Here is a 27696-nt window from a genome sequence, read left to right as displayed (position 1 = left end):
TACAGTGTATTCTTACTTTTGAGAATTAACCTAGAGAGTGAAATGAATGGAAAAACAATTATACTGTGACGGTGCCCTCATTACAAAACATAACATGCAACAATGAGAATGATTTCATAGTGTGGAAAAAAATTAGCTACTTGGACTTACTGAGAAATGCTTAACAAAGGCTGTAATGTTGCAAAGGACCTCAGATTTAATCTCGGGTCGACTGAGGTGCAGCTGCAATATATATATCGGATCACCGCCACAAAACTATGGTTTGATGTAGATGAAAATCTTTTCCTTTTAAAACCTTTAATTATTGTTGTAAACTAAACTGTATCCAATTCAGAAATATTACAATGCAAACATATCATTTACCACTTCACCAAATTACACCCAAGTACTAGACCTGTATAGCTGGTTGCTGAAATAATCCTCAAAAATATATTGCTCTTACTTGCAAGTTAGTTTGGTCAAAAATCACCTGTAAAAAGTATAAACAAATCATCAAGTATCACTCATTTATTTAGAACAGACTGAGAGCATTAGCTTCCTGTCTATTAAAAGCAAAGACTAATCAGAATATTATTAGAGAAAAATGCAATAAAACAGATCTGAGCAGTAAAAGAGAGAACTTTTTAACAAAGAATGCTTAGTTTTACAAGCACCTTTAATAGATTATACATATATGACGTTAAATATATGTGATGTTTAAAAATATATGTTCTCTGTTGTGGAGAGTGCAAAAAAAAGGAAGAGAGAAAAAGAAGTCAGGAAGCCCTAAGATTAACGCATTTCCTGAACACTCAGAAGTAACCCACCATCTGATCTGGGCCAGACAAGTCCTGAACAGACAGCACAGAGAGCACAGGTACGAGATTTTTGATTCTATTTATTCTCCAATACAACTAAGTCTTTTAAAATATATATATACTCACTGCAATATGGTTTTGATATGAACTGCATCAATATTTATACATATATATTTTCACTATTTTCCATTTAGTGTTCATTCAAGTAATCTTTTCCCTGTCTTTTTGATGACGTAGCAAAACTCTAGCTTTTTTTATTGTACTCTAGCAAAAACAAAATACAATATGTAATGGCACATAATTGTAAAAAAATATTATTTTTCATTATTTTGTTTCACTGCATATGCCAAACTTATGCAATGTCAATTTTCAGCACTTTCAGTTCCCTAGTTGTACTCTATTATTCCCGCTTTTGCATCATAAACTCATTATCATTACAAATTATCCAACATTTTTCATAACAATTGACCTGTTATGATCTTTTAAATTGCTAAGGAGTTTTCGAGAAACGTTTTGATTATGTCTGCCATCAGCAAATTGGGGATTTCAGTGTTTTATTTTTAATCAAACAAGTTCAGTTTTATTTCTCTCTGGATGCAGCCTTCAGTTCCTCTTTGCAGTGGTTATATGAAAATGTAGGATTCAGTTTCTGTGTTCTGACTTCTCGCTCTCTATCCTTGTTTTCTTCTCTACCGAAATTTGCTCAAAAGAAAGGAGAGACATATAGACAAGATAGCGTGAGAGACGAGTGAATCTCGTGCCCACTATTTTACTTGTATGTCTCACTTCTCTGAAGCGCATCATGATGAACTCCACAACATCCACGGACAGCTACATTGAGGTGAGTGATGGTATAAAAAAACAAGAAATTAAAATAACAAACAAAATACTGAAAATCATTTGTTCTGTTATACAGTACTCATATGACTACAATGGATATGAAGGAAATGATAGTGAGAATACCGATGCTGCCCCCTGCAATGTGGAGGAAACATGGGCGTTACTTGATCGCTTTGCCCCTATAGCTTACATCCTAGTCTTTATCCTGGCCCTAGTCGGTAACGTTCTAGTGTTGTGTGTGATCCGCCGCTATCGGCAGTCTCGACACAGCCCCTGCTCCTTCTCACTGACGGACACCTTCCTGCTCCATTTGGCTGTCTCTGACCTCCTACTGGCTTTCACATTGCCATTTTTCGCTGTCGAGTGGATCAACGAGTGGGTGTTTGGCGTGTTCATGTGTAAAATCACCGGAGCGGTGTTCTCGCTGAATGTCTATTGTGGGGTGCTATTCCTGGCCTGCATCAGCTTTGACCGATACTTGGCTATCGTACATGCCATCAATATCAGCTGGAGACGCAAGACCTGCCACGCTCAGCTGGCCTGCGCCATCATCTGGGTCGTCTGCTTGGGATTGGCCATGGTGGATGTCTTCTACCGTAAGGTAGAGAAAGTACCTGGAATTAACCGCTTGATGTGCCAGACAGTGTATTCTCAAGAGAACTTCCAGCAATGGCAGATTGGCATGCAGCTGGTTAGCTTGATTTTTGGATTCATACTACCCCTACTGGTCATGCTGTATTGCTACCTTCGCATTTTCAAAGCACTGTGCCACGCCACGCGTAGGCAGAAACGGCGCTCTTTAAGGCTCATCGTCTCATTGGTCATTGTGTTTGTGGTCAGTTGGGCACCTTATAATGCCCTTCGGCTGACCGACAGCCTGCAGACGCTCAGGGTCATTGTCCAAAGCTGTGCGCTGAACAGGGTGCTGGATGTGGGCATTCTGGTGACCGAAAGCCTGGGGCTGGCGCATTGCGCTTTAAATCCACTACTCTACGGCCTCGTGGGGGTGAAGTTCCGTCGTGAGCTCGCCCAGATGTGCAAGGCTGTTTTAGGACCCCAGGGGTGCCTCGGATTAGCAGGATGGGCAAACGGTCGGGGATCAACCATCCGCAGGCCTAATGGATCATTCAGCTCAGTGGATAGTGAGAATACTTCGTACTTCTCTGTCATGGCCTGAAAAGAGTGCAAATGACATGAACACGAGGAGAAGTGATTGTTGTTTTTATTTGGGATTGAAAAGTAACCACGATTTGTATAGTCTGAGTGATATTAAAACTGAAATTTTCCATGTTCTCTTTTTCAAAAGATGGCATTGTCTTATACATCAGTGCAGCACAGCAGCCAAAAGACTTTGTCATCAATAAAAAAAAAAAAAAAAAACATATTTGTAAAATGCTGTTGATTTTGTTACCTCAGCGAATTTCTGCTTTTTCGGGGTTGTTGAAACCCTTCCAGTGAATCACCCTCTGAGTTGTCTGGGTTTAGTGTTACAAAAAAAGGAACTGAAAACATGTTTTCTGACTCCACATCTACTTTCTTTATTTTTCTTTTTTTATAAATACTCTTAACATGTAACACTGCAACATCAAATCGAGCTTTGTTTTTCTTTTTATTAATATTTTGTTTTATATTTTAAGTTGATGACATACATACATATTTGAAATGAAGATGACAGGATATTTTCTCCTAATGTAATTTTTGTAAAACATTTTTATTGGTATTTTTGCTCTGTGTTGCCACCTCTGATAAAGTATATGTTCCATTAAAATTGTAATAAAGATTTGAATGACTCACTTCCTTTATTATTCTTGTTCAGCTGTAGTTGGGAGGATGTTATACTCCGAAGATGTATTTTATTCTGAGAATGGCAGCCACAAAGGAAACACAAAGCAATAGGTGTAATCTTTATGTTTCAACTATTAGAATTACTTTTCTATTATAGAGAATTGTGAAAGTTTATATCTAGTACTAGAACAATTTTCAAAAAAATAAATATGTAAATTTTTAACATGAAAACATTATTTAAATGAGTATACCTAAAAGCATAAGGATTAGTACGCTAAAAGGAAGTCATGGGGGCTGGGTTTAGTGTTAAACACAGCATTTGTGGTATATGCTAAACCGCAGGGAAAAAAAGCTCTCATAATCTTCAAATATGGCTGCCTGTGGCTGTTAGTTCATGACATTTGGCTTTGAGGTATACGCTAACCAGCCAAACTCTGACCCCATTATAGCAATAGCATGGCTCATCTCAGTGGCTAATTTAAGCCTTTTTGGCTATTAAATAAAATGGGCAAGCCCTAACGATTCATCACAGCCAAATGTCCTGATTGAATAGGAAAAATGGTAATGCAGGACAGAAAACTGGGGACTTTTTGCTGAGTAAGTATTACTAAGTATTGCTGAGTTTCTCTGAACTATTGAAGAGAATAGTTTACTCTTCCTAAACTTCTGCTTACTGTATGAATAAGAAATTAAATGACCCATAAACTTTCTGTATTTTGTTTTAAATGCTACCTTGTCAGCTGTTTATATTCATTTATGTAGGCCACTTTTGATTATTACAGTATATTGTCATTTTTATGTCAATAAAACCTGCCATTGTCGAGCTCAGTTGTTATCTAATGGAGAGGAAACAAGTTTATGAATATTGTTCTTTCAAGTGGTCCTCATTTTATATATTTTTAATCTTTTGCTGCCAGTTATTTATTTATTTATTATTGTCAATAACCTCCAAAAACAATAATAGAGCTTTTCAGAATAATAGTTACTATGCTGGAGGAGGGGTTTTGGTTATTACCCCAGAGATTGCAGAAAAAAAAGGCTAAGCCTCTTTTATGCTTATTCAAAGATTTTGTCCAGTAAATCATTATTATTTATAGATTTTTTTAAATATTTTTTTTACAGAAGTATAAATGTAAACTGTATTTCTAAATTGATTATCATGAAACCATTAGCCTACATTTATTATGACATTTTACTTATTCAGTTAAATTGTGGTAAAAAAATGTATCAGTGAAAATAATTAGTGTTTAAGACACTAAACGCTCTCACGTTTATGAAAGAAATTTTTTTTTTGCCGATTATCGTAAAGAAGATGAAAAATAAAATAATAATTTACATATATTTTTGACCAAATTTCACAATCATAAATGCAAGTTCACTAATATAAGAAACACAGTGGTGTGGTTTTGTTGATATAATGCTACATGGACAATTATAGATACTCTTTATGGATAAGAAAGCATAAAGACCTTAAAAGTTTGTGAGCTTTGCAAAGTTTATTCGATCATTTTCCTTTCTTTTCTTTCTTGTCTTTCTTTCTTTCTTTCTTTCTTTCTTTCTTTCTTTCTTTCTTTCTTTCTCTCTCTTACGGTTTTATAAGTGGTTTATACCTAATTATTTGTGTATGTATGTGTAATGTTTATTTTGTTAAAGTCATCGTGAAATCATAATTGACCATATTTACTTTGTTTGCTTAGTTTTGTGGTAAACAATTAATCTGTGCAAGTCAATAAACCAAAAAAATAAAATAAAAATAAAAACAGTCTTCGTAATCTTTAATAAAAATCTGAAAATGCACTTCCCATCTGGAATGACGGCCCTTCTCTGATGACGTATGTTTGACAGTTTGGGCTTCGGAATAACATCGGCCCTGTCCCAAATGGCACACTTCATATGCACTTTGGGTCTTGTGGACTTACAATGGCTGCCACATGTGCGTGTCCGTTAAGTTCATGAGACCTATAGGGTGTCCCATTTGTCATTTTAGGTTTCAGAAGTGTGCTCACAAGCACCCTCGATGCACCCTCGATGCACTCTTCTCACCGTCTTCCTTACTTTCGTGAATTAACGCCGCTTTGACTGTTGGGAAGAAGTCTGCCGCAGAGCCGCACCCGCGTGACGGGCTCGTCAAAAGTGCGCATTGAGGGCGCATATCAAACTCAAAGGGGGTGCTCGTGAGCACCCTTCTGAGTCCTAAAATTGACAAACGTGACACCCTATGGTTTCGTGGTCTTAACAGACACGTGCACACAGCAGCCATTCTACAAGACTGAAAGTGCTATTAAGGCCTTGTCCCAAATGGCACCCTAAACCCTCACGGTCTTCCTCTGAGTACGCACTTTCACGATGTAATGCCGCTTTGACTGCCGGGTAAAGTCCTCTGCGTAGCTCACAGTCTTGTGGGCTCAGCAGAAGTGCGCATCGAGGGCACATAGCAGCCGCAAATGGGGCACTCACGATCACCCTTCTTTAAGCTTAAATGAAGAATGGGACACCCTATGGCCTTGTGGATTTAACGGACACGCGCACGCAGCTCCATTGTAAGTCCACAAGACCAAAAGTGCACATGAAGTGTGCAATATGGGACAGGGCCGCACTGGTGCAAGTTCCGCATCAGACTTCTTTCCGACAGTCAAAGAGGCGTTATGTCACGAAAGTGAAGCCACAGAAGCCAGGCCACACGTTTCAGGCCACAAGAGAAGGGGTGGAGTTTTAAACATTAAAACATAACACCATGGTGGAAAACACAGTGAGATGTCCGTAATGTTTCTGTCATTATGTGGATAACAATTTATTTTTATATTAATTTAAGTGTTTGTTATGGCTTTCCATTAAGCCGCTGGTATTGGTAACAGGCAATTGACACATACAAACTCCTTGAACAAAGATACGAGATGCAAAACAGTGTTTTGTGCTCCAATTAATAAACATTTCTTCCAATTAGCTTTCTGTGGTGTGTGATTTCTAGTTTACAAGAAGTTTATACCATACAGATATAATGCACATAGTCTATATTGTTCCTTAAATGTACTTTTTGACCAGTGAAGCATGTTAAGCACCATTAATCTATGTCCAATGCATTATATTCCAGTAAGCACAGTCAGCATATTTTGCACAGGCTTGCACGTTCGTAAACACAGTGCAAGGTCAAAAACTGCATGCTTCCCCACTACCAATAATAGACACCTGTTGTCTTATTTCCCAGGCGCCCTTAATATACAATATCAGAGCACCACCCAATGGACAAATATATAATTGCTTATGGCAGGAAGACATAACAATTACACAAAATATACATAAAGGAGCCATAACAATTAATGCAGAAATACAGAGATTTGGTCATAAAATCATGACATTATTACACTAGTAATCACAAAACCATTTTCACCTCAATCATTTACCTCAAAAAGAAAAAAAGACAAAGCTTTCTAACAGGTTGTTCCAGAACTATTTATTACCTTCCATGACTCCATCACTTGGGATGCATTGGCTCCAAAAAGTAGATAGACATTAGCCTCAATGTGTGGGATTTTCACTCTGTCCGGATATGGCCATTTGGATATTTCCTCCTGTGTTACAATGTTGTCTAAATTGGCAGGCATTCTCTTCAGGAAGGGAAAAGAAATGATTACTGTTGATTCCAGTTATCTCCAAACCAGCAACAACATTACAAAAGACAGACTGCTCTTGCACAGAAAAATGTTAATCCTTTTACCTCTGATATTTAGTTAATTCATCAGCTGCTCTGAGCAAACTGTAGCTGAACTCCCAGGATCCAGAAATGCATACGTTTTAATCAGTTTGTCTCCTTTAGCTGATTTTACTTGCACTGGGATGATTGACAGTAAGTATTTTTCATTTGTCTTGTCTGTCGATGTGTTGTCAGTATCCTCTTTGCTCTGCGATGTATACAGCACCATGGCTTGTCGGACAAATGCAATTAAGAAAACACTGCCTTAAAATAGTCAAGCTTTTTTTATACAAATCTCACCTGTACACATTCTGGAGAGGTTGAGCAACTGTCCCCTCTCTCTGTCAGTGACGTCACAGCCTGCCTTTCCTACAGACCAGTTAGGACATGAAGTAGAATATTTACATAAAGTATAAAAATATATATATTTTAAATTTGATAAAGTATTTTAAGATATTCGGTGCAAAACAAATTTGATTTATTGTGAAAGGATAATTCTACTCCGCGAGCAGCACGTTGGCAACAAAAGACAGAAGAAACCAATAATTTGTCACGTCTCATTTAGCAGACGCTTTTATACAAAGCGACAAGTAGGAGAGCATTTAACACACTGAATCCGGCGCGACGTGACGAGGTCCATACGGGTTCTGTTGTCTTTTGACGTTACAGTAACAGTTAGTTTAAATCATAACATGAAAACTTTATCGCGTGATTCGTGTCATCGCGACATACTGTAACATACTTACAGTGTGTGTTTGAAAAAAGGATGCAATCGCCCTTTGCTTTTTTCTGGGGTGCATTTTATCCCAGACGGCCTAATAGCTAAATGAATGAACGAATGAAAACTCACAACAGCAACAAGAGATTTGAAGCTCATAGCAGACGCGCCCAAGAGATGATTCGCTCTGTGATTGGCTGAATGTTAGTTCACTCAAATCTAAGTAACAAATCAGAGAACACTGCCGGTGCCGGAAATATTCACGCTGGATCAAAAAAAAAATAAAAAATAGCAGGGGTCAGAATTATAGGATCAGATTCCCGCCAAATGTATTGCGGTCACGGATCAAAAAATAATACCACATGTATAACACATGTAAAAATATATAGCACAAACTTAAAAAAAATAATGCAAAATGATCGGAATGGCAAAGAACATGGTCACGGATCAAAATATAATAAGCGTAAAACGAAAAATCAAAAGCACATTTAAAAAAATAACAAGCATGAATCAAAACTTTAAACACATTAAAAATGATATTGCACAAATCTTAAACTTGTGTTTATGCGTTCTTAAAAGTTGTTTTCCTTGCTTTTATTACTCTTTTCTTTCTGCTCTCTTTACATTTTCTGCTTATATTTTACTCTTTTGTGCGCTTGTGCAGTTTTTCTCTTTGCTCTTCTTTCTACGTTCTGCTCTTGCTTTTCCAAATGTTGCAGTTCGAGTTTCATGTAAATTAGGCTGGGCTTAAGCGCCACCATTGGTCCACTAGTTCTAGATTGACAGCTCCTCCTCTAGCCAATCAATCGAAGGGAGGGAGATGACATCACTTCAATGCGACTCATGGCTACTGATGCTCACACTCATACAGGAGAAGATAACAGTTTAATCTGAAACTTTACAAGGACTTTCAATCTGTAAAGTTATCTGAACTATGGACAAATAATTCCTCTTTTTGAGATACTCTTTTTATTGTGCTAATAATATGGTGCTAATATGCTAAGGCTACTGTAGCTAATATATTTCTTAATTGTTGTTAAATGATCATAGGTAAATTAATTCTAAGACTGAGTGTATCATCTCTGCATTGACTACGATAGTGTTACAGAGAAGATAGTTACAGAAACCAGGTGGATTTGATATGCAGTGATTTATTCACACATTTATTGTGTTTAATTACATAACTACATAATTGCACAATACTATAAGATTAATGTTTTAAATAAAAACAAAATTACAGATACAGATATGTAGGTGGCGGAGAGTTCATTCAAACTTCTCGTTCAAATCAGGAATTCATTAATGAAACACTGCTGTGTTGCTCAGAGACGAGCGAAGCTGTTCTGCTGTGACTTTGTTTGATACTCCTTTCATTAAAATAGTGCAAAAACACATTCAAAATTAACTTATAGCTATATTGATTTATACAACAGCTCAATAAACATTTGCAATTGCTCTAATATTGGGGAAAACACTGATGTGAAGGCTATTGCTTAACTTTATAATTTTATAATCTCAGTGTTAAAATGTGATCAAATTCATAAACCAACACCCGTGTCAATGACATACTGTACATGGAAGACAAAATCTATAAATCTGTTTACAGGAAAACAATACATGACAAAATATGCACAGTTTACTATTACGAGCAACACACAATGATCTAAACCAGTGGTTCCCAAACTTTTCAGAGTGGAGTACCCCCTGAGACACTTACCATCCTTCTGCGTACCCCCTCTCTTCCACTTAGATTGTAAATTTTCCATTAAGGGACAATATTTGCCCCCTAAATTGACTTTCTAGTGCAGTTTTTGATCTTTATGAATACCTTTACAACAATAATAATGTTTTAAATTAAAAAATGTTCAATAGAGAAATATGCAATGCTAAAAACGTGAAAAGTGATTATTTTAAACACTAAAACCGCCAGTAGATGGCAGTAAGTCACTGTCTTAATGCCTGAGTCATCGAGTCATTCATTCAAAGAAGCAAGTGGCTGTATTTATGAATGAATCATGACTTTCACGAACAATTCATTCAAAGTTGCAGATTCGTTCTCGAAGCACTGCTGTGTTGTAATCCTGCTGTTGTTTTCGTTGCAAAATAGAGCAAATACTGACAATACTGTGAAGAATAACACTTAATATTACCCCTTTGTTTGTTGAACTGTTGTGTGGATATTTGGATATGCATTCTTGCTCATATAATATTATCAACATTAAAAACAAGAACTCACAAAAGGTAGGCTATGTTTTGTATGATCAAGAGTTTGAATCTTAAATTGATATTTAAGCCCGTTTTGTGCCAGGCTATTGTTCTTCGTGCTAGCAAGTGCTAAATCTGCAGGTACAGAATGGCAGTATGTTGCGCGTTTTGCTCCCCACGCAACCTATACTGGCTATGCACCCATATGTGCGCTGCATGTGGAAATGGACTCTGTCAGATTTGACCGCAAAAGATGTGGTATTTTGATTGGATGTCATATGGCATATTGTACCTGTTAGAAAATACATGATCAGTTTTAATGTTATTTTAATGTAGAGAAGAATTAAATGAATGGCAAAATTCTGCATTTTGTTCGCGTAACGTTACCCCCTCTGTCACCTCACGTACCCCAGTTTGGGAACTACTGATCTAAACAATTGCCATGGCATATCTTACTTTAAATGTAATTCACAAGCAAATATATAAGCCTAGTAAGGTAGGTTTCATATGTTATATTCTCTTGTGCAAAAGACAGGAATAAAAGAGACAACAAGCAAGCATATTATTATTAATATTATTGTATGAATACTAAAAATATCTAACAGTAACATAACAGGTATAGACGAGCCAGGCACACATAAGAGTGATGTTGTGAGGCTGCTGCATGGTGGACGCTGCGTTTCACGGTGCCAAGTCCAGTGATAGGTGCATTAAAGATTAATATAACAATGATAGATCGTCAGACAGGCACAACTGTGACAGGTTGTCGTTAGGATGGTAAATTTAACAATAAAAGATTGTCCAGGTAGAAGTAGCCTATATACCGGTGACAGGTCGAGTTGCAGGTACATATGTATGAAGGTACATATGTACATATGTTATAATGCATATATATACATTATAACAGTGTCCTGCAACAGAAAGAGTTTACCACAGCTCGGAAATTGCCAGCTGTGATGGTTATCTTCTCCTGTATGAGTGTGAGCATCAGTAGCCATGAGTCGCATTGAAGTGATGTCATCTCCCTCCCTTCGATTGATTGGCTAGAGGAGGAGCTGTCAATCTAGAACTAGTGGACCAATGGTGGCGCTTAAGCCCAGCCTAATTTACATGAAACTCGAACTGCAACATTTGGAAAAGCAAGAGCAGAACGTAGAAAGAAGAGCAAAGAGAAAAACTGCACAAGCGCACAAAAGAGTAAAATATAAGCAGAAAATGTAAAGAGAGCAGAAAGAAAAGAGTAATAAAAGCAAGGAAAACAACTTTTAAGAACGCATAAACACAAGTTTAAGATTTGTGCAATATCATTTTTAATGTGTTTAAAGTTTTGATTCATGCTTATTATTTTTTTAAATGTGCTTTTGATTTTTCGATTTACGCTTAATATTTTGATCCGTGACCATGTTCTTTGCCATTCCGATCATTTTGCATTATTTTTTTAAGTTTGTGCTATATATTTTTACATGTGTTTTTAAATTTGTGATTCACGTTTATTATTTTTTGATCCGTGACTGCAATACAATTGGCGGGAATCTGACCCCATACAGAATCACCTGTTTCTAAAAGTGCGGGGGACGTGTCCCCCCCGTCCCCCCCGGTTGCTACGCCCCTGCGGAATATAATGCATTGGACATAGATTAATGGTGCTTAACATGCTTCACTGGTAAAGAGTATATTTAAGGAACAATATAGACTATGTGCATTATATCTGTATGGTATAAACTTCTTGTGAACTGTGAACTAGAAATCACACACCACAGAAAGCTTATTGGAAGAAATGTTTATTAATTGGAGCACAAAACACTGTTTTGCATCTCGTATCTTTGTTCAAGGAGTTTGTATGTGTCAATTGCCTGTTATCAATACCAGCGGCTTAATGGAAAGCCATAACAAACACTTAAATTAATATAAAAATAAATTGTTATCCACATAATGACAGAAACATTACGGACAACTCACTGTGTTTTCCACCATGGTGTTATGTTTTAATGTTTAAATTTTTATCAATTTTACTGGGAGCCCACTGTATGAAGAATTTTTGGGTATAATATGTCACAGTTTACTTTATTTTGCTGTCCTCACTTACATAAAGGAACTAGTGTCCTGCACCCACTAGTAAAAAATATCTGAATAATTTTTGGTTTGACTGTATGTGGACTAATTAACAGGATCAGTCATATTCAATTTGCCCAACAGGGATTTGATATGTAGGATCGTTTTTTCTCAAGCTCTTAAATATTTCATATTCTCAATAACACCACTATTCCATAACACTTTCCATTAACACAGCAAAACTTGATACAATAACACAAAATGTTTTCAGACTGTGATGATATTAATAACACACTAATACCAATACTGATACCATGAAACAGAAATTTAATTTATTATATGTAATATGGAAGAGGATGCAGAGAGCACGAACAGCCACGATGGGGTAACTGCACACATTGCTCCTGTTGTAGGGCTGCATGATTTGGAGAAAAAAATCTAATTGCGATTTGTCTGGTTAAAATTGCGATTTGCGAATTAAAAACGTGATTTTATAAAACATATGATTTATATATATATATATATATATATATATATATATATATATATATATATATATATATATATATATATATATATATATATATATATAAAACAATACCAGGCTTATTTTGCTTGTTTGTAGGATTGCTAATATATTATTTTGACTAATAATAATAATTTATTATTACAATTATTATCATTATTGCTAAATACAAATATTAAACCAAATAAGAAATTTTACTGTTGTAATAACTTTCATTTGGCTGGCTGCCATAATAAAGTATTTAGCATTAGTATTTAATTATAAAAAACTATTAATTAGAAAATAATATTTAAAACTTGTATGACAAAATGTGGGGTAACCTGTTAACATGCAAGCAGTATGTCTATAAATCCTAAAAAAGGATTTATTATCAAATATTATATTATTATGATACAAATCTGTCTCAATAATGTCTTTATTTTTGTCAGGAGGTATGCAAAATCAAAAATGGACTCCATGTATTTAATATGAACAACGTGCCTCTTATGCATCCACTGTGGGGGGGAAAAAAAACATGTACACTTACGTACGCTGGAGAAAAACATAATGAATATATGTTTCCCTCAAAGTTCTTTAGAGAGAGGAATTATTTTTCCTATTTTTACCCTGAATAGGATTGAGTGAGCTTTGCTTGGTGCTAAACATGTCTGTTTCATTCTGGACGCCGGAGGGCGCCCTGGAGCAGATACTGCAAATTCTGCTGTTAACATGCAAGAAAGTTATTACAACAGTAAAATTTCTTATTTGGTTTAATATTTTTATTTAGCAATAATGCTAATAATAGTAATAATAAATTATTATTATTAGTCAAAATAATATATTAGCAATCCTACAAACAAGCAAAATAAGCCTGGTATTGTTTATATATATATATATATATATATATATATATATATATATATATATATATATATATATATATATATATATATATATATATATATATATATATATATATATAATCATATGTTTTATAAAATCACGTTTTTAATTCGCAAATCGCAATTTTAACCAGACAAATCGCAATTAGATTTTTTCTCCAAATCATGCAGCCCTACAACAGGAGCAATGTGTGCAGTTACCCCATCGTGGCTGTTCGTGCTCTCTGCATCCTCTTCCATATTACATATAATAAATTAAATTTCTGTTTCATGGTATCAGTATTGGTATTAGTGTGTTATTAATATCATCACAGTCTGAAAACATTTTGTGTTATTGTATCAAGTTTTGCTGTGTAAATGGAGAGTGTTATGGAATAATGGTGTTATTGAGAATATGAAATATTTAAGAGCTTGAGAAAAAATGATCCTACATATCAAATCCCTGTTGGGCAAATTGAATATGACTGATCCTGTTAATTAGTCCACATACAGTCAAACCAAAAATTATTCAGATATTTTTTACTAGTGGGTGCAGGACACTAGTTCCTTTATGTAAGTGAGGACAGCAAAATAAAGTAAACTGTGACATATTATACCCAAAAATTCTTCATACAGTGGGCTCCCAGTAAAATTGATAAAAATTTGGAACCAAAAATTATTCAGACACTTTGACCTGACCATGTTTTGCTGAAGTGTTATCTGACATAATTAAGATTTTCTTGTCATATTGTATTACCATTTTATTTTTAAAAACTATAGTGAATAAACTGAATTAATGAATGAAATGTTCAAGGTGTCTGAATAAATTTCGGTCTGACTGTACAGTGTAAATGTCGTGCGGTTAGCTGCCCCAGGATGGCGACAGAGAACACTGAATGGAGCGTTTGGGTGCAAACCAAAACACTATAGGTCGAATACAAAGTGTGTTACTTGGTGAGATATATTTTTAGATATAACCAGTTTGGGGCAAGAGTGCACGTGATAGTGGGTAGGAGGGAACAAGATAGCTATCCGGATGAAGTGATAGGGGTTAAGACGAAGAAAAACAAGTACAGCAGGATCATCGTTACCTATTCCTCCTCTTTCACTCTGCGCGTGCACAGTAACTTTAACTAACCACAGTATTTGCAGGGAGCAAACATACGATTCCCAGCAGATGGGTTACGCAAAACTAAAGAAAATGCGGACTGCTTAGATAGAAAGAAAGGACGCAAAAGAGACAAAGAGAATCAAGAACATGGCAACACCTGTAAGTTGTTCTCAGTCCTTGTATGTATTTATGATTAAGTATCCTTTGGTTCAAACTGCTGTACTATTGTGTTTTGTACAGATAGCTAGAATTGGATCGCTGACATTAGAGCCGCACTTATCAAACAAACAAGTGTATTCTCGACTGAACTTAACAATTTAAGAGCAGCTAAAAGGTTAAGGTTTTCAAACTTAAAACATATCTGTATGAACTAGCAAACAGCAGCTCAATGTCAAAGCAGGTTTCGGTTTATTTTTTTCGTATGTGCACGCGCGTACTCATCTCTTCAGTTCTACAGCAGTCAGCTGTCCCACCCACTCTTTTACTTTCCATTTTACTATTGTTGCAACATCATGTGAAAACCCAGCATGTGATGTTTGAACATTTAACACCCGTCAGGGTTCACAACTCGACTCATAAGTAGCTGCAATCAGATAGTCTAGTTTATCATTGACCCTTATCTGTTTTTGTTTTAGTCAGACATGGAGGTAGATCTGCACGGACTGTTTAAGGAGAACAAAACCTTCGACTATGACGATTATGTTTACAAGGATGAGGTTTGCCCTCCCAGCACGGTCTCTGGCTCCTTGGCGATCTTCATTCCCCTGCTTTACTCTGTGGGGTTCGTCTGGGGGCTGCTGGGAAATGGACTGGTGCTGACAATACTGTGGCGGAAGAGGCTGAGTGTGATGGACATCTTCGTCCTTAATTTGAGTGTAACGGACAGCCTGCTGTTGCTTACACTGCCTCTCTGGGCTGCAGACGCGGTCAAGGGATGGTTCATGGGCACGGGGCTCTGCAAACTGGCTGGAGCTCTGTTTAAGGTGAGTTACTAAACGCTTGATGTATCTGATAAGTCTGTAGACTTTATTGGGTTGAATGCTATTTTTATTGTACAAACACCTACAATCATCAGACATGATTGAAAGAGTTAATGGCACTCTGAAATTCAAGTTGACAGTATGGAATGGCAGGTTTTGGATAACAGGCGAAATGTATATCTATTGACGGGATCTGGTAAAGTTTTTTATTATTATTATTTTTTGAATAAATAAATTTGTTAAAGCAACTTTGTGTAATATGATCTTATTTTGTATTTTTTAATCTATAGATTATGGATCTATTCATTTATTCCTAAATACATTAAAACATATAGGCCTAGCCTACTTATAAAAGACATGAATACACCTCTTCTATAATAAGCATGTTTTAAATTTTTATATTTTGGGGGGGCATAATGTCAAAAATGTCAGGGTGATATAGTACTCCTGATATCATAATGAAGAAAAAAATCTTAAATATTGCATTCATTTAATATGTAAATCTTTTTAAATACTGATTCTAAGTTGTTTAGTGTGACCAACAACTTGACCTTGTGTGTGTGTGTGTGTGTGTGTGTGTGTGTGTGTGTGTATGTGTGTGTGTGTGTTTGTGACATATCAGGACAAATTTGTATAATGACATGGGTATGACATAGGTATTACAAGGAAAGGGTGACTTATGAGGACATTACCTCATGTCCCCACTTTTTAAAAGGCTTACAAATCATTAGGCCTGTCAAACGATTAATCACGATTAATCGCATACAAACTAAAAGTTTAAGTTTGCCTAATATATGTGGGTGTGCTGTGTGTAATTATTATGTATATATAAATACAAACACATCCATGTATATATTTGAGAAATATTTACAAGTATATGTATTTATTTATATTTTTATATAATTTATATTATATATAAATACATTTTTTGTACATAAATAACATATTTCTCTTAAATATATACATTAATTTGTGTGTATTTATATATACATATTATTTACACACATTACTCACACATATATTATGCAAACTCAAACTTTTATTTTGAGTTTATATAGTTTGCTAAATAATTTTGTCAGATAAATACCTTAGCACTTTGTTTTTCCTTTATATTTTTCTTGTATTTTGATTGTTTATTTGTAGAGTCATAAAAAAAAACAAATATCCCATCCGGACATCACCTTTGGTGTGTGTGTGTGTGTGTGTGTGTATATATATTTATTTATTTCCTCTTTTTGTATTGTGGACATTTTAATTGGTCATTAACTGTCTGCCATAGTATTGTAATAACTGTTCTCTAATAAAAAAAAAATCTTGAAAGATTTTGAAAACCATATGAAACCAACATGACTACAAACATTTCTAAAAACAGACATGTTTTAAAGTAGTTTTTAAATTATATTTCCTCTTTTGTATTGTGGACATTCTAATTTGTCATTGACTGTGTGCTATAATATTGTAATAACTGTTCTCTTTCACTGTCTCTTCAGATCAATTTCTACTGTGGTATCCTCACATTGGTCTGCATCAGTGTTGACTGCTACCTGTCCATCGTCCGTGGAGTACAGATGTTTTCCGGTAAAAAAAGTGTGGTGGTCTACTGTTCCTGCCTGATTATCTGGATTATTTGCTTGCTCCTTTCCATCCCTGATTGGATCTATCTGAGGCCTATCAGAACAAGTCAGGATACAGCAGAATGTTATTATCCACCTGATACCTTCCGTCTTGCCTCTCGTTTTCCACATATTGTGAGCTTTGTACTACCAGCACTTGTGCTGCTGTTCTGTTGTTCCTCCATCCTGCTGAAACTATGGCACAACTCCAAGTGCCAGCAGAAGAAGAAGGGCCGAAGTACAGCTGTCATTGCAGCCCTTGTGCTGGCTTTCTTCATCTGCTGGACACCCTACAACATTACCTTCATCGTGAACACAGCTCAGCCAGTGGACAGCATCTCCTCAGCAGGGGCAGACGACTGTGTAGGGAGGCAGTGGACGGCTAGCAAAATAACAGCCATTTTTGGACTCCTTCATTGCATCATCAATCCTCTTATCTACCTCTGTCTCTCTAAAGAGTTCCGGCGACGCACACTGACTATAATAAAGTTCAGTACTTGTGAAACAGACAGTAATGAAGTTTCGCTTTGGGACTCTGCTGAAGTAAACAGGAATGCTTCTGTCCAAGAGGAACAAGGTTCACTTCAACCTATGAATGACATTAACCAACAATAAAACCCCAGGATTATGATAACTGAAATCATAAAACATTGACTGCTGGTTGCTCTGAAACTCATAATTACGTAAATGTATTTTATGAATACTTTATTTAACGTAAGCATTAGATTTGTTGACATATTACTAGTTATGGAATAACCCAATGTTGGATGATGAATAAGCGTCCTCCAAAGGGTTTTGTGCATGCATTCTGCAAAATTCTCCATTGTAATAGATGATAAAGGACACATTGTGCTCTTATTAAGAAAGAATAAAAAATGCTGGCCAACTCATTTGCGCTTTAATTAAGTAAAAATATCATAATGCTGATTATTTCCTGTTGCTCTGTCAAATGTTATATTTATTATATTTATTTATTCTAAATATATATAATATTTATTTATTCATCTTTTTTTTTTTTTTTTTGCTGTGCTGTGCTGCAAGGCCCCACTTACACTAGTACGCCAGTATAGACGAGGATTGTTTTTGTTTTAAAACGACCTCTGGTAAAAAACGTGTTTTTGGTAGGGTTCCCCTAGTTAAATTCGCATTCATGTTATTTGGGGTCGCTTGAACCCGTGGATATAAAAAAACAACTTGCCTAATTGACTTGGCAACTCTGACTACAAGACTGAAAACACGTTACATGACCGTTCATGCACACTGGGCATGCGCGTACAAGTGTAAACAGTTGCCTCTTGCGCATGTAGGTAGCTGGAGTATTTTTTATTTTATTTTTTTTACTGCACAATGGCTGCTAAAAATGACAACAAAGCCAGCAAAGATTGCAGTTCATTCTCCATGTTGTTGTTTACACGGTCATCAAGGATACGCAGAGCTCACGTGGGCAGCCACGCCATCGTTTTCAAAAGTCTTCGTTTTCGAGGGTCGAAAACACTGGAGTAGTGTAAGCGATAGGCGTAACCGTAGTAAAAGTTATGTGTTTTAATACAAAAATGCACTAGTGTAAACGAGACCAAAGTGTTTTGGAAAAGAGTTCCAAAGCAATATTTGGCATTTTTGTAGAGACTGTGCCTACTTGCTTGCTAACAGAACTGTTCAATTGATGTCAATTCCAAAATCAGCCTTGTCAATGGATAATACATGTTTACGCATTAATATTATAATTGCACAACAGAGGAATGTCACATATTGTAACCATGTAAATGTCAAATCCATGTCTGTACAATACAGTTATTTTTTATCTACTAAAGTCTGCAGTAGTTGAAAGAAATTGTTTTGAAATATGTGTCAAAATATCATCACCACCATCAGCTGTTGAGATGTTTCTGTTCTCATGACAGGAAGTCATGACAGCGACATTTTTTTAGAAGTCTTCAGGCCAGTGGTCTCTATAAGGGTGTGTCCTGTCACACAAGAGTTATGAACTATATGAATGAACACAGTACTATTTTAATGTACCAAATTCTTACCTTCACTTTGAAGTAGTTGAAAGCTTATGTTCTGCTCATTTTATTAAACTGAAAATATTAAGTAAATGTTTATGAAAGAGAAAAAAAAATCAGTTGTTTAATAATGAGAAAGAATGAGAAAGAATGACTTGATGTTTTTACAGTTTCCTGTGAGACGGGGTCATGAAAGATTCTTTCCCTGTGTTGCATAACCATGTTTTCTTCATAGACCTTTTGGAGGAAGTACTTTCTTCCTGTACGATATTTAGAGGGTGAATTGGTAGTTGGGAAAGACTGTTGTTGGGATTTTCAGACTTAGACATAAATTATTTTTTGTTCACATGAGCGGAATATCCCGAATGACACATGACAGCAGAGAGAGGAAAGAGGGGAATTGTATGTGCTCTAGTCTTTGTACTTTACTGCAGTGTAGTTTTTTTTTTTAAATACTTTAAGGATACCATCATCTTGAACAACAGAAAGGCCTGTGTGTAGCACACAACATTTTACTTCTCTTTAAACTGCCAAACACATTTTAATACATGTGATCCACCCCAATGGCTTTGTCAACACAGTCTGCCTATTTTGAATAGACTGGTTTCTTAGAAAATTCTATGTTGGTAGTAATATTTAGCCTTTCTATGGTAAGGCCTTCTGATGATATGCACACAAAAATAACCACAAGTGTCTCGCCCTCCTCAGTTCCTTTTCTGAAACAGAACATGTGGTGAGCATTACTGTGAAGAGGACAGCATGATTGCATTGTCATGCGATCTGACATCATCAATTTTCCAACAGATATTTCCCTTGAGTCACCATTACATTAAAGAAAAAATAAACAAAATGAAAGTAGATATAGATGAATTTTCAGAAACTCAGCTATAAACACCACTTTCATTATGTGTTTTTTGTTTGTTTGTTTGTTTGTTTTTTGTTTGGCCAGACCAGTAGCAAAAAAAGTAGTGTGCGCTATTGTAACCATGATATATGGTGGTTGAGAGCGAGTGAAAAGACTGAACATGACACACGGTATTGTCTAAACAGACTTGTTTTGACATGTCTTGTTTTAACTGGTCTGTCAACTTTTGAGAGCTGAGTCATGTGTGGAAGCTAAATCACATGGACATTATGTGGTTAACAGATGTAAACTCGGTTAAGTACCATTACTTAGCAAATTAACAAATATGACTAAAGGTTTTTGTAATACCAATAAAAATAGTATGGCAATGTGTTCATTTTCATTTGTACTCGTCAGCTGCCCCCTAGAGGCTTCAATGAAAAGGAAAGCATATTTTGAAGACCTTATACAGAGTTGTTATACCAATTAAATTAAATCAGTATCAACAGTCCATCTTAGCATTTATCAAAATCCATTTACACTGCAATAACAACTGCCTAAATAATGTTATGAGATGAATAGGTATTCTAAATATAAAATTTTAAATATAGAAATATGAAATGTTGGGGGAAATGAAATAGTTATATATTCTAAACTAAAACCGCCAGTAGGTGGCGGTGTTACATCAAATTCCATGAGCATAGAATTGTGTGACTGTAGTAGAGGGTCATAAATCTGAGCATCATAAATGCTAATTGGCTTGTCATATTGTGGATTAAACCTGTCCCTAACCTTACCCGTATCCACCTCAATAGCAGCAAAAGTGTTTTGCAATACAATGAACAAATAAGTACATTATAGTTGATAGTTAGATAGTTGAAAATTGGGACAGGTTTCATAGCAAATTCATAGCTGTTTGTAGAGGGATCTTTCAAAATAGTGAAGCAACTGCTGAGAATCTGCAACACAAGACTTTGTTTAAGCATCACTTAATGATGCACAGACATCAATACATCAATATTACTGAACACACCAATAGTGACAATAAATAGATAAACTCAAGATTACAAAATAAATCAACACAAACTGCTAAAAGATAAATCCAAGTATCAAATATTCATGCTGCATTGCATGCTGGGGATCATAGAACATAGCTACTGTATGCACTGTATAATTTGCTAGCATGTTTTATCACAATGCTAACTTGAATTAGCATGTTGGTAGCATGTTTTAACCCATTTGAAACATGTTTTAACAGGTTGGCATGAATTCATGTTGCTAACATGAATTAGCCTATTGCTAGCATTAATTAGCGTGTTGTTAGCATATTTTTACATTGCTATCCACCTGTTTCCGCGGGGCGTTACTGTAAAAGAGAACGTGGGTACAACTTCCGTTGAGGCGGCGGAAGCAGCATACCAATGGTGTTTTGTGTGCTAATAAGCGAAGAAGCTAAGTGTTTTTTGGATCATTGTTTACTTTGTAAAGTTGCAACTCTTTATGAGAGATGTCGTTACGGTGCTCAGGGACAACATTTCAGTTTATTACATTAATATCACAATACAATAAACAGTTTTCGTGCCCTTAATTGCTCTTTACTTTACTGACCTTTCATAAAAGTGCTGCTGCATGACTAGAGGATCCTGACCCTGCATGAACAACCCCAGGGTTGCCAACTTTGGGACTTTGGCTGGAGTGAGACTTTGTAAAAAATTCAGTTTGCGCATGTGCGCGGAGAAAATGTTTGGTAACCCTAATTTTAAAAATCAATGTCAGTCCATGTTTACTTAGTATCATTGGGGTGAAATAATTTATTTTATTTTTTGTCAGTTTTGTTACCTGACAGGGGCGGAGCCAGACATTGTAAACATTAGGGGATTATTCCAAATCTATATTTGTCCAAAGACATTTCAATTTTCTATTAATAGCTTTAATGACATGAAAGGAGCTTTTGTTGTCGTATGAAAATGTACATTATTTGCCACTATAATTTGTAAAACTTTGTTGGATGTACCTCCGCTAGGGGGGTCCGGGGTCATGCCCCCCCGGAAGAAAATTTTGTACATTTTAAGGTTAAATGCATCAATCTGGTGCACTCTGGAACCTCAAAATTAAGAGCTTCAACCCATGTACAGTGTGCAAATTGAAGAAAAGAAACAGCATTGACTTGTACCTGGACATTAAAAAGGGTTCAAACATTTATTTATTTTTTTACAATACTTTTGTACTCATTTCTTCTTAAAAGATATCCTTGCGCTTTTATTTTGATCACCAGATCACCAGCTGATCGCGTGCACAACACGCAGCACAGACAGACTGTATATATACTTAATCGCTGTCTTTTGCTGTTTTATAAAGGCACAAAGCCATATCACAGTTTCGATTTTAGTTCGTTGGCAAACGTAGTATGTTTTAAATTTTCAGTTCATTATGAAACGGTGGCGGCAGCAGAGGGTCATTAATGGAAAACACTGAATGAATGTATAGCTGATAAATGTGCTAAAGTTGTCATATCGGTTGTTATATATATATATATTAATCGGTTACTTACGTAACCTCGGTCCCCTGAGAGATAAGGGAACGAGTATTGCGTTGCAAACGCTATGAGAAAACTCCTTTTCTCGAGAAAATAACGGCCATGGTGTGTAACGCAGAAGCAGCCTGTCCAGCGGCGGAGTGTGCACGATCCGGGAGTGCTGAAGACGTTCTGTGCTGAAGACGTTCTGTGCTGAAGACGTTCTGTGCTTGACGCTTTGGCCGCTCTGTGTATTGAGTGCGCGCGCGCGGCCGGGGCTCTCTCTCACTTCTCACACGCAACTGACGTATCAGGTGCAAGGTTTTCAGCCAATCAACGATCAGAGAATACTGCAGTGAGAACGTTGTAGGGAGATGTAACAGCTGTGGGCCTTAAACTCCTCTCCTGTCATTAATACGCTGTGGTCTAGTCATCAACAGAAAGTAACGGATTGAGAGGGGAGAAGAATGGGTTTTGGCGTGACATTTCTTGCGTGAGAGCGTGAGATTGATGCTGAAAGCGTGAGTGTCACGCCAGATGCGTGAGAGTTGGCAACCCTGACAACCCGCTGTCTGTACTTCACCCGTCACTGATGCACCAAAGCCAGATGATGTGATATTTTACTCCTAACGTGTCGTGCGTGCCAGAGCCAGTCGTGTTTCCACTGTCATATATGCGATGCTAAAGGCTACTTATGTTAACCATTGCAATAATAAATACACACGTTTATGGAAAATATCAGAGGCTGCTTGAGGAACGAAGACAATTCTTATATGATTATAATCGTGTATTTATTTGGTTTAATGTTTTATCTGTCTCTTCCCTGTGCCTGTTGATTCCTGACAAATGCGTATCTTTCACAGATTCACACACTCCGGTTAACTTGTATAACTCATAACTCCCGTTGTCTTCTCATGAGCTCCCTCTGTTGCTCTGGCTGAAAGGATCAGGATAGATAGACGGAGAGATCACGCAAAAATAGCAAGCATCGCATAATTTAGAGGAAAATAAATAGAAATGCTCAGAAAAGTGAAGTAAACACTTCTAAACACTTCACATTTCTAAATGTGTAAGCCTTTGGATTCAAAAGCCTTAGTGGAGTTGTTTTTTGCATTCTTGTGATCGCAAATAAATGGAATCAGGCGCAACTGAATAGGTCTGTGTTTTCTTTTTATGTCAATATAAATATCAGTTAGATTTAGCATGATGTGCACTCTTGACATAAATTAATACATTACCATTACAGTAACATTTTTTATTGTAAAACATTGTTCAAATATTGATGCCGGAATCTTAAATCTTTAAGTAAAAAACAAACGTTCGCAAGTTTGGATCGTTAAATCTTGAATCACTGTCAACTGTTGAATGAATGAGTGTCACGTCCAGCTTGTTTACCTCGAACCGGAAGACGCTCCCACGTTTGACGCAAGGCCTCATGGGGCGTAGGAAACTTGTGGATAGCATGAATTATAATTATTGCAAATTTGGTTTTATTGTTGCACATCACAATGTCATACTACAGAAAATTGAATAGGCCTACGTATCGACAATGTCTATTAGTCATACTGTGTACATTATAATTTCTATTTAATTTTATTGCAGTTTTACAGCATTAAACAGACTTTCTTTAGGAGCTAAATGATTTATGCAAACACAACTGAAAAAAAAAATTAGTTATAGCCTATATCAAAATATAAAAAGACAGTAAACATACACAAATACACATTTGCAGCCAGTTCTGCTGTACATGTCAAGAATGTTTTTTTTTATTTTTTTATTTAAGCTATAACAAATTGAAATTGATTTAAAATCACATCATCAGCATAAAATATAAAATCAAAACATAAGATAGTTAAAAAGTAAAATCAGGAACACTTCTAGACACTACATAACTTAAAAATGTTGGCTATTATAGACCTTATTGTGTATTTTCCAGAGAAACATGCGCGCCGCCATCTTTAGAATATTGTCTTTGAACTTCCGTTTTCGCGGTAGCCCTGTATATTTCTATGGCATCGCTGTTGAAGAATAATTAGCTGGTGAAGTGGATTTACGTGTTGTAGAGTTAATGAAAGTTATCATGAGCATTGTTATGTTTAAAGCAGATGTCTTAACAAATGTCAGTAGACCGGGAAGATTTTAAAATGAGCATTTCAGTTCATTCGCTGAAAAGGGGCGGGGCTATTCAGCTGCTCACTCTTCTGTCTAATGCATTGGACAAATCTGCCAAGTATTAAAGGGTTTTAACTTGTTTTATCTCTCACTAAAATGTGTGAGTTGCAAGGAATCAAGTATGGTTGAGAAATGCAAAAAAAATAATAAAAAAAAAATACCTTAAGTAACTACCACATGTGCAAATAGAAATATATGAATGTAAGATAAAAGACTTCTCTATATTCATGCATGCTAATCAGCACAGTCATGAGACTAAAGACCTGTTCACACCAAGAATAATAACTATAAAGATAAATATTAGCATCCACACCAATGAACAAAATTGTTATGTTTATTATAAGTGGAGTGCTGCAGTTTTGTCTTCTGTTGGTTTAATCCCCTTAACTCTTTAAAATTGGTTAGATTATAATTGGTTGTCAATCTTTTTATCATTCTTCAGCTGAAAAAGTCATTCTGAAAGTGATTCCAACTAATAAAGTTCCTCTGTCATTTTCGTTGTGGCATGGATTTCCCCATTTTTTTAGAATAAAAAGAATTATTAAAACCATTTATCATTATAGTTACCGACAGTTAGATGAATTTCACCCCCACGAAACCGTAAACAACTGGTGTGACACAGCAGTGTAAGTGGCCTAATGTGGAAGTAATTGTAAGAGCTAAATCCAATGCTGTGGGGCTGTGACAGAATGTTTGGTTACTGGAATTGAAAATCTCATTGTTTTGTATGGTGTCAAAGATGAGGGTGATGTTGTAGGGTGTCCAGCTGATGAAGAAGGCCAGTACGAGGGCTACGATGACACGGATGGCCCTCTTCTTCTGCATGCCCTGAGAGCCACGTCTCAGCCGCAGGAGGATGCAAGAGTAACAGAACAGCATCATTAGTGCTGGAAGAGCGAAACCCAAAATATGGTAGAGCAGACGAGAGTACAGATGCCAAGATTCAGAGGGGTAAACCGGAACACATTCTATTTTATCCTGACGTCTGCTGTCCCCGAAGGCCTCAAGGAATATCCAGTCAGGAATGGAGAGCAGAAGGCAGAAGAGCCAGACCATCAGACAGCAACAGTGAATCACCGTGGGCTTTTTACGAGAATACATCTGCACCGCGTGGACGATGGACAGGTAGCGGTCAAGACTGATGCAGGAAAGCATGAAAATGCCACAGTAGAAATTGATCTGATGGAGAAAGATGTGACAATGAGAGACTGAAAACCCAAATCTGATTCTTAAAGCAATATTCCTGGTTCAGTACAAGTTAATCTCAGTCAACAGCATAATGTTGTTTAACACAAATATATTTCCTGAAAAAAAATGAAAGTGATTGAAATGCTATACAGCTCAAATAATACAAAGTTTTACAATAATAATAAATGTAAACTCTTTTATAAAATTATAAGATTCACTTTCACTTTAGATCCTCCAAAAATAAATATAAAGGAATATTCCTTTAATACACTTTTAAAATGAAAGATTCTTTATTAGCATTGGTGGTTCCATGAAGAACCTTTAATAAAAACTTTCCATTGTACAAATGGTCCTTTAGATAGAGGATAAAAGTTTATATTTTTAAAACATTATTCACTAAGAGGGAAAATGTTTCTTTTAAGAACTGATCACTTGAAGTTTCTATGGGGAACACAAAATAGTTCTTCTATTGCATTGGTGCAAAAACAGCCTTTAGTTTTCAGAACAGAATGTATACCCTATAGAATATTGTAATTAATATTATTCAATCACTGAAGATACATAAAACAATAAAATAGAGAAGGCCAGAGGTTTTGCCCACCTTGAACAGAGCTCCATTCAGTTTGCAGAGCTCTGTGCCGAAGATCCACCCCTTCACTGCCTCTACAGCCCAGAAGGGCAGCGTCAGCAGCAGCAGAGTGTCTGCTAAGCACAGGTGAAGGATGAAGATGTCTGTCACGTTCAAGCTCACCCTTTTCTTCCACATTACCACTAGAACCAGGCAGCCCATTTCCTACCAGCCCCACTACCAGCGCCAGACAGTAAAGGACCGGAATGAAAATGGAATCAAAGTGCATGCTAGACTCCTGATCACACACAAGTCCTCCACCACAGCAGCCGTCTTCATAAACGTCACTGTAGTTTTCATAATCAAGAAAGTAAAGGTCTTCCATTCTGAAGGTGATCTTTGTATCATCATTCATCTTCTGCATAGAAACATACATTAGAATTAGAATTAGTATCTATTTCTGTCATTTATTTTCAATACAGTATTTCTTTATTTTCAGCTATAATTTTTGAGTGTTCATGAGTCAGTGTTTTAAATGTGAGATGTTAAACTTTGAGTGTGCTATTTTGTGTGTGTGGCAGCATTTTATGTGAATGTGGCATTTTAAAGTCTGTTTAAAGTTTAAAGTTACTTTAGTTTATAGCTTACATGGGATGGAAATATACATTAAAATGCACTAAATATTATAGAAATAAATAAATCCAATAATAAATAAAATACAATGATCACTGATCATTTTGAAATGTAAAATTAGTACAACAATTAAACACTCATTTGAGCAATGATACAATGTGACCATTATGAATGTATAGCATGGATATATGATGGATGGAGATATAAAATAGTTGGTCACATTATAGTATTTATACTATATTCACATTATATATAGATAGTTGGAAAAAGGAAAAGTTTGAAAGAAAGAAAACATACCTGTTTGTTTGTTTGCTTTTTCGTAATTTTGCCAGGCCAGTAGTGTGTGTGCTGTAGTTACCCTGGTAGATGATTATTGAAAGTGATAGAATAGCTTGAACATCTTGTTTCATTCTTACCAAACTGGGTCACATGTGTAAGCTAACCACAACAACATTATTGGTCTGTGGACTTTTGTGTTCATTCCTTTTCCCTTTTTAAAAAAAAGAAAAACAAATCAAATGAAATGATATATGGAAGATGTGGTTTCTTCTTTATTGATTCTACCACTAATGAACAGAATAAGCATATATATATA

At 36.0% G+C, this 27696-nt stretch overlaps 2 protein-coding genes and 1 pseudogene across 2 annotated transcripts; 2 read left to right on the top strand and 1 right to left on the bottom strand.

Annotated features, from left to right (window-relative positions):
* Nucleotides 1–765: 765 nt before the first annotated feature.
* On the top strand, nt 766–3474 carry cxcr3.2 (chemokine (C-X-C motif) receptor 3, tandem duplicate 2). The gene is made up of 3 exons (XM_067393387.1): nt 766–856; nt 1508–1638; nt 1714–3474. Exons 2-3 carry the CDS (start codon nt 1600–1602, stop codon nt 2812–2814), a joined length of 1140 nt encoding a protein of 379 aa, XP_067249488.1. The 5' UTR covers nt 766–856; nt 1508–1599; the 3' UTR covers nt 2815–3474.
* Nucleotides 3475–14524: 11050 nt separating this feature from the next.
* Nucleotides 14525–19187, top strand: cxcr3.3 (chemokine (C-X-C motif) receptor 3, tandem duplicate 3). The gene is made up of 3 exons (XM_067393386.1): nt 14525–14744; nt 15221–15568; nt 17056–19187. Exons 1-3 carry the CDS (start codon nt 14733–14735, stop codon nt 17791–17793), a joined length of 1098 nt encoding a protein of 365 aa, XP_067249487.1. The 5' UTR covers nt 14525–14732; the 3' UTR covers nt 17794–19187.
* A 4928-nt stretch (nt 19188–24115) lies between these two features.
* Nucleotides 24116–27446, bottom strand: LOC137025884 (C-X-C chemokine receptor type 3-like; annotated as a pseudogene).
* Nucleotides 27447–27696: the final 250 nt, after the last annotated feature.

This window comes from Chanodichthys erythropterus, chromosome 2, assembly GCF_024489055.1.
Source record: "Chanodichthys erythropterus isolate Z2021 chromosome 2, ASM2448905v1, whole genome shotgun sequence".
NCBI classification, from domain to species: domain Eukaryota; kingdom Metazoa; phylum Chordata; class Actinopteri; order Cypriniformes; family Xenocyprididae; genus Chanodichthys; species Chanodichthys erythropterus.
The sequence above is the reverse complement of the archived record's forward strand: the minus strand, read 5'-3'. Positions and strand labels throughout refer to the sequence as shown.